The following is an 8073-nucleotide window of genomic DNA, read 5'->3' as shown; positions in this document are numbered from 1 at the left end:
AGTTTCAGTTTTGCTAGATCTAGTTGGGGCATGTCCCAACATTTCTAGTCAGTTTAGAGGCTTATTTCAGACATAGTTAGATTCAGCTTAGTATTTTGAGTTTGATATTTCTTTTGTAATAAACTCTTAAATTTGATATATTCAGCTATAGTATATGGGTATTCCCCATCTTTTCAGATTTATTTATGATTTAGCTTCCGCATCAGTTTATTATCTTTAGTATGCTTATGATCATGCCAGCAGGGTTAGCTTGGGATCACTTGTGGTCCTAGGTCCCGTGTCCGCGTCTCCGGGGTAGTCTCGGGACGTGACAATATATATACACACCAACTTAACTAAGGTCCATTGAATAGTATCCAATAAAGCGAGTAGTGGATGACTAAAGGGATTATAAGGCGAAGAATATCAAAATGGAAGGAGGGTGTAATGTGATTTCAAGATTTAAAGTCGTTACAATTTATTATTACAAAACTCGCCTTAGATTCACATCTGAGTATATTTTAAAAATAACTTTTAGGGATAAGCCAAAGGTCATTTTTCTTATGCATGGTAATTCCAGGCCTAACATTTGTGTCAATATCCTCTTTTTTCATCCCATGAGGTAACTTCCAATCAAATGCATAAAGAAGATTTGATAATGCAAGTTCTATGGATGCAACCCCAAGTGTAATTCCTGGGCAACCTCTTCGACCTGCTCCAAATGGAATTAGCTCATAGTTTTGTCCCTTGTAATCAATGTCGCTATTCAGGAATCTCTCAGGTATAAATTCTTCTGAATTTTCCCATATTCCAGGGTCCCTTGCAATTGCCCATGAATTAACATGAACTATAGTTCCGGCCTGAATTTCATACCCTTCTATTGTAGATTTTTTCATTGATTCTCTTGGCACTAGAAGTGGAACTGGTGGGTATAATCTAAAACTCTCTTTTATCACTGCTTTGAAATAAGGCATATTTTGTATATCATCTTCATTCACAATGCCTTTGTTCCCAATTGACTTTCTGATTTCTTCTTGAACTTTCTTCATGGCTTTTGGATTCTTCATCAAAGCTGTCATTGTCCATACTATCCCAGCCGCGCTAGTATCTAATCCAGCAACTAACACATTCTATATACAAGCAAATAATTTAATTAAAATAGCTATCAAATTATCTTTAAAATAGCAATGTATTGAGTTAAGACATGTGAAATTACCATGAGAAGTCCTTTTATGTCCTCCAAAGTGAGATCAATTGGTATTGATTTCTCTTTCTTCAATTGAAGCAAAAGATCAACAATATCTCCTTCCATGGATTTTGGCCTATTGGGATTTTGATGTTGCTCAATGAGTTCTTCATAAAACTCATCCAATTCCTTGAAATTCTTCTCGAGTCTATCTGTCAATCCAGTAAGTTTATCAATCCAACCTAAAAAAGGAAAAATATCAGACACGAAAAAGCTTGCCATCATTGCTTGAGTTTCAGCCAATAGATAATCAAATCTCTTCCTTTCATGTGCTTCATCGTCAAACCTAACACCAAAAGCAAATCTACATGTAATTGTACTTATAAGTGAAATCATTAAATTGCTCAAATTTGTAATTTGAGAAGAAGCAGCATGTTGAGATATTTTCTTGATCATTCTTGATACTTCATCTTCACGAATTGGTTTATATAATTGCACTTTCTTGAGACTAAATAGATGAAGCACACTAATTTTTCTCATCTCTCTCCAATAGTCATTGTAAGGTGCAAAGGCTATGTCGCGACCATTGTAAGACAATTTTTGTTGGCCAAGAATAGAGGGTCTACTACAATATACTAAATCTTGTGTCTTCAACACTTCCTTTGCTAATTTTGCTGAAGAAACTACGACCATTGGAGTAGAACCAAGTTTCAATGAGAATATTTTTTCATATTTCTTGGAAAGTTTCCAAAAATAGATATGAGGGGTTAAACTATCAAATTGATGCAAATTTCCAATGAATGGCAGGCCAACAGGACCTGGTGGCTGTGTGTTTTTTGCACCCTTTTTGGCTTTAGGAAGAAGGAAAATAAGAATGATAGGAAGGGCTACAAAGAGTAGAAAGAGCATCATTTTTTGTCTAATTACCTTGGTTGTCACTTGTTGTGTCTTTATATAAATCTATCTTGTGTTAAAAGACTTAATAAAGTCATCAAACTTTTCTCTTGAAGAGTATAATTTCCACACCCAACAATATAAAAATTGTCTGGTCATTACCTAAGCATATGGAATAATATCAAGGGAAAGTTACATATTTTGATGCTCGATGAAAACTATTCACAATCGTTAATTAATATACATATGTTATACATCTGACGACTATTTTTTTGGAAAAATTACTGAAATACACGTTCTTATGTTTCCCTTATTTTCAGTATCCCCTTCTATTTCTAAAAACCTCTAAAATTCCTTATTTCTTTAATGTATTTGAGCTACATATTAATGTATATGAGCCAATATTTAATGTATCTGAGCTACATATTATGTATCCAGTTTGTGTTACCTTTTAAGGAATTAGTGTAATTACAAACTAAAGAGGGATATATTGTAATTTCATATTAAAACTACGTGACGAGAGGGAGTTGCTCGGATGGTAAGCACCCCTCACTTCAAACCCGAAGGTTGCGAGTTCGAGTCACCAAGGGAGCAAAAGGGGTGGAAGCTCCTAGGGATGAAAAAAAAAATAGTCCCAAAAAAAGCACTACATGAAATAAAATATAATGTAACTCAATGATACAATTAAAAATATCAAAATCATGACATAATATGTTTTTTTATTTACCGTTTAATATTCTTCTATCATTAGTACGACAACATAATGATACGATATTGCATTTTCCATACGACAAAAATCATAGCTATTTTGATTTTTATTTTTTCACTTTGGAGCTTTCCATTAATATAATATAATAATATATATTTCTATATTATATGAATGAGAACGATAATAAATAATTAAAAATATAAAAATCAGATTTGCAAATCTTATCTTTATGTACAGATTTTTTTTCTCAAAGTTATCACAATATCGTATCATTATATTGTCGTACTAATGATAGAAGAAAAAACGATATTAAGAAAAACATATTATGTCATTTTGATATATTTAATATTATCATTGAGTCATATTATATTTTATTTTTTGGTAGTGCTTCTTTTTGGGACTAATTTACTAGCTAGTGCGTGTTTGTATCCCATAATATGTCTAAAATATTTTAAATTGCACCATGACAAAATTCTATTATACATATATATTCAGGTGGCCAACATCAACATGATGTACAAAGCATTACGCATTAGTAGAGTCTGAGGAAGGGTCACATCTTAAGAGGTGTAATATTGACATCTCACCCTACTGAAAATATTAGTGATTGCTATCATAGCTCAAATTTATGATATATACGAAGACAACTTTACCTTATTAGTTAAATGAGACGTGTGTCATTGATCTCATACAAATTTAACTATATCATTTTTCCGATAAACAATAGATCCTTCCTCGTCTTCTCTGACAGAAACACCGAATAGCAATAGATTTGTGTTTGTTTGTGATCTTGATTTTTGAGGATTTGTTTTGCAATGGTTGAAGAAGAAATATACACGATCAAAGTAAAATAAAAAATTAATCTTAAAATCCGAATTATTTCATATAAATTTGGACGGATGGAGTAACTACTTTTGGCCATTAGTAGGTTCTTGGTCTTGAAGAACTGAAATCGAAACTCCAACGTGCAATCTCAAGTTTAAACCCAAAGTTACTAAAATATAAATAAAATAAATTTAGGCTATATTTTAAATAGTAGTCCTTGTGCAACTTCTCTTGGCCCAATTCAACATCCTTAACAGATATTGAATTGTGGATTTGGCCCACTTATCAATATTTATGAATTTTATATTTTATCTCTATTATGACAGAGTAGTATTATTTGATCCATTACCAACCAGCAAGTTTGATCCATTTTCAATTAATTCTTTAATTATCTCCGTGGTATGTCATTTGGCACCATTTTTAAATAATCAAAACATAGAATAATTAATCGAGATATATTTGGATAAATAATTATTGATTAGTCAAGTAGAATATGCAAATATCTTATTTAACCATTGTCTCACTTGAGTATATATAAGATTTTACATTGACAAATCTATTTATACATATTATATCTACATGTGTCTTTATTGTATGCTTGAGAGCCATAGAATACAATTAAAATATCATATAAATTCGGATTTGCAATTCACTTTGTATATAGAAAAATAAATTAAAAGTTATAATCGACCATATTTCTTGATGTTGTAGATCATACAGCAAATAATAGAACGAACGATTAAGAAAAACATATTATATTATTATGTCATCTTGATATTTTAAATTTATCATTGACATATATTTTAACATATTATTATTTTTCAGATAGAGATTTGTTTTTGTTATTGCTACAATATTTATGGTGAGGAAACTAGAATTATTGCACAACATGAATCTCCTCTTTTGATCTTCATAATCTTTTATAGTTATTCTCTTTTTGTCTATTTGTCTAAAGCAAATAACATTCATGAGAAGCATCATATAGATTTGCAATATATATATATATACCACTCAACCATGGTTAAGTCATGATGAAGTGCTGAGATTATTAAGACATAAATACTTGGTTCATTGTAAATATCAAATACAAATAAGTATTTATAGACTAGGCAATGCAACATCAAAGAGGAGAGGGGATAGCTCGCAAAGGACGAGCTTTGGCTAAGGTGATACCAAACTTCTCCTCCATGTCTAATGCTTGTGGCTCAATGCCTGCTTCAAGTTTCCAATTGAATGAATTCAAGAGTGAGCCCAACATTACTGGAATCATCCTCAATGCTAGTGGCAAGCCAGGGCATATTCTTCGCCCCGCACCAAATGGAATCAACTCAAAGTCTTGTCCTTGCATATCTAAATCCAAACTCAAAAATCTCTCAGGTTTAAACACTACAGGGTCCTTCCAAAAAGTAGAATCTCGACCAATTGCCCACACATTAACTAGTACCTGTGAGTAAGGGACTCAAATTAAATGAGTTAGTTAGTTTATGTTTGGATTGATCAAAAGAGCTAATCAATAAATAGAAAGGTCATTAATTACTCGCCCAAAAATATCAGAGCTAAGATTAAGTACTAAACAATAGGCCAAACATAATCCGTCCAACTCTAACCAAGTTTTAATTTCTTTATTTTTGAAAAAGAATAACCAAACAAAAGTTAAAAAAAAATTGATAAATTTTCTTTTGGGTCTTTTTTTGGAGTACTATTCATATTATATTCGTCAAATAACTTTAATTTGGCACACATACCTGTGAGCCCTTGGAAATGATGTAGTCACACAATTGAACATCTTGCTCCACTTTGCGCGGAACTAAGAGCGGAACTGGTGGGTGCAGTCTTAATGTTTCTTTAATAATGCATTGCAAGTAAGGGAGTCGAGAAACATCAGCTTCTTCTAATTGGTTTTCCTTTTCCAATGATTTCTGCGAGTTCAACTTGAGATTTTTTTATTATCTCAGGTTGTTTAAGCAATTCTGTCATTGCCCATTCCAATGTGCTTGTAGTTGTATCAGTACCCGCACCAAATAGGTCCTATAACATTTGTACATCAAAATATATAACCATATATTGCAGCAATTTAAAGAAAATTCATAAATTAGAATAATAATTAATAGAAATTAACATAAGCTAATGATAAATGATGGTAAGAGAATACAAACCAGGAACATGGACTTGATGTGATTATGATCAATTTCTTCAAGATTTTTTTCAGTAATATTGAGAAGCATTTCCAGAACATCACTTTTTTCCATGAATCCTGATCTTCTCTTTTCCTCCAATCGCTCATTGATCAAACCATCAAAAAGTTTAAACAACTTACCAAAATGAATGATTGCACGACGTTTTATTCCTTGAAGATCTATCTTTTCAAGTATGGGAAAAAAATCTACTAGGTTAGGCTTCCCTGCCTCAGCCATGACACCCCATATAACTTCCTTCAACTCTACCTTTGAATCTGAAAAAGGGTCAGCCAAATCCTTGGAGAAAAGTGTGTTTGACAACAAGTTGAGATTAGTCTTGAAAGCAACTTGACCTATATCCAAAGCTTCACCTTGTTGACTACATTTTTCACAATAAGCAATCAATTCTTTCACCTTTAGAGACCTTAGATGTTGATTTGCATCAAGCCTATTGGGAGAGAAGATATTTATGTTCATTATTCTGCGAAGCGTTCGCCATTGAGGACAAACAGGAAGCCATCCCACAGAGAATTTGTAATGGTTGTGTGCTTGAAGAGCATTAGGAACAAATCTAGATGAAAAGGCTTGATCTTGAGTTTTAAGGACTTGTTTTGCAATGGTTGATGAAGAAATGACCACTGTTGTTATTTGTCCTAATTTTAAACTCATAATTGGACCATAAATTTTTGCAAGATTGGCTAGTGATGTATGAGGTTTTGCACCTAACAAGTGAAGATTTCCAATAATTGGCCATGGTGATGGCCCTGGTGGAAGTTTTAAGCTTCCTTTGCTACATATTTTTGCTATGATATTACAAAGGATAGCCAATACTAAAATTGATCCAAACACAAGTGTATAGCAATCCATTATGCCTCTCTCCCTTGCTTCAACTTTGAAAGCTAACAAGATATATGATAAATGATACAGGATGCATGTGTGTCAGTAAATATCATAAAATCAATAATGGACAAGTCAATAACCACCACTCAATAAATATCATAAAATCAGTCATATATATATATATATATATATCCGTTTCCTTTTAAACAGAGATATTAAATAAACATTGCTTTAAGAAATTCTTGATTGAAATGATTTCTCTTCAAAGATAGGGATATTGATATCTATATATAGTTAATTCTAAGAATCATTGGCATATATTTAGCCAAGATTAGATTAAAATCTAAAAAGTTTGGCATTATATAGCAAAAATCTAAAAAAATTGGCATTATATATAGCAAAAATTCATTGTGTCCACCAACACATCTTATATAGGCACATGCCTATTTGTTTTATTATTAAAACTAAAATGTACATGACATATGACTTGTATTTTAACTGACAAAATGTGTTTGTATCAATTTTGCTTTGATTTTTCTTTATATTATAGCAAAAATATGACGAAGAGGAAGCAAAAAACTTCCACCATTGCCAATTATGGGAATCTTCACTTTGTAGGTCAAATTGCTTTCAAAACAATAACTTGATTGTAACATCTGAGTATGTTGTGTATCGATATGTATTTTTGGTATAAGGTGTATATTATCTATATACTAGATAGTTTAAAGGAATTGAGCGATAATTATTCATTTTAGAGCCAAATTAAACTAATTTTTTTAAAATTATAATGATTTTATATAACATATTAAGGACAAGAAGATGTTTATGAATGATTTATATTTTCATGGATTAATTTTATCAGCTCTTATTACAATATTGATATAACAGTTTATGATTTTTTATTTCAATTAAAGGTAGATACGAATGATTTGATTTTTTGTGTAAATATCAAGAATTGCTGTTGATATTACTGTTTATGACCGCTTTTTTGGATTCAAAGGTAGAGTTGAATGTGATTTTGACATCCCAACCCCCGATTTTGACCTTTTATAGAAATTGAATGATGCATTGAGGGTGTGTTTGGTACTAATGTTTTTCAATTTTTTCATGTTTGGTTGACTTAAATGTTTGGAAAATGTTTTTCAAATCAACTAACTTTCCTCAAATTTAAGGTAAATGACTTCACTTTCAAAATTAGGAAAAACAATTTTCAAAACTTTATTTCATCCTTTTATTTTTTTCTTACCCTATCCATACCACGTACTCGACCCTACCCATTCAAAAAAAAAAATTAAATTTTTTAAAAGTACTTATTTTTAAAATTTCAAATATATTTATCCCTACCACCAAACTAGCCCCCCCCCCCCCTCCCCCCATCCCAAACAAAAAAAAAATTATTTTTTGAAATTTTTTCTAATTTTAAGATTTTTTTTATCTCACCCAACCCCTACCACTCCTACTCC

The 8073-nt window shown here is 31.4% G+C and overlaps 1 protein-coding gene and 1 pseudogene across 2 annotated transcripts; both read right to left on the bottom strand.

Moving 5' to 3' along the window:
* Window positions 1-403: 403 nt before the first annotated feature.
* Window positions 404-2160, bottom strand: LOC102578359 (cytochrome P450 83B1-like). Its single transcript, XM_006358748.2, has 2 exons — window positions 1196-2160; window positions 404-1109 (listed from the first exon to the last, which is right to left on the bottom strand). The coding sequence occupies exons 1-2, from the start codon at window positions 2075-2077 to the stop codon at window positions 501-503; spliced, it is 1491 nt and encodes a 496-aa protein (XP_006358810.2). The 5' UTR covers window positions 2078-2160; the 3' UTR covers window positions 404-500.
* Window positions 2161-4557: 2397 nt separating this feature from the next.
* LOC102578692 (geraniol 8-hydroxylase-like) lies at window positions 4558-6724 on the bottom strand (annotated as a pseudogene). Its single transcript, XR_001474927.1, has 3 exons — window positions 5750-6724; window positions 5339-5621; window positions 4558-5037 (listed from the first exon to the last, which is right to left on the bottom strand). The product of XR_001474927.1 is annotated as a geraniol 8-hydroxylase-like (transcript).
* Between the last annotated feature and the right edge of the window lie 1349 nt (window positions 6725-8073).

This window comes from Solanum tuberosum, unplaced genomic scaffold, assembly GCF_000226075.1.
Source record: "Solanum tuberosum cultivar DM 1-3 516 R44 unplaced genomic scaffold, SolTub_3.0 scf00280, whole genome shotgun sequence".
In the NCBI taxonomy this organism is placed as follows: Eukaryota; Viridiplantae; Streptophyta; class Magnoliopsida; order Solanales; family Solanaceae; genus Solanum; species Solanum tuberosum.
This window is presented reverse-complemented; position numbering and strand designations above follow the sequence as displayed.

Bases quoted from the DNA above. Each gene is read 5' to 3' on its own strand.
- LOC102578359 (XM_006358748.2), bottom strand. From the start codon at position 2,077: ATGATGCTCTTTCTACTCTTTGTAGCCCTTCCTATCATTCTTATTTTC. The intron at 1,110-1,195 runs GTAATTTCACAT...GCTTGTATATAG, and splicing joins ACATAAAAGGACTTCTCATG to AATGTGTTAGTTGCTGGATT.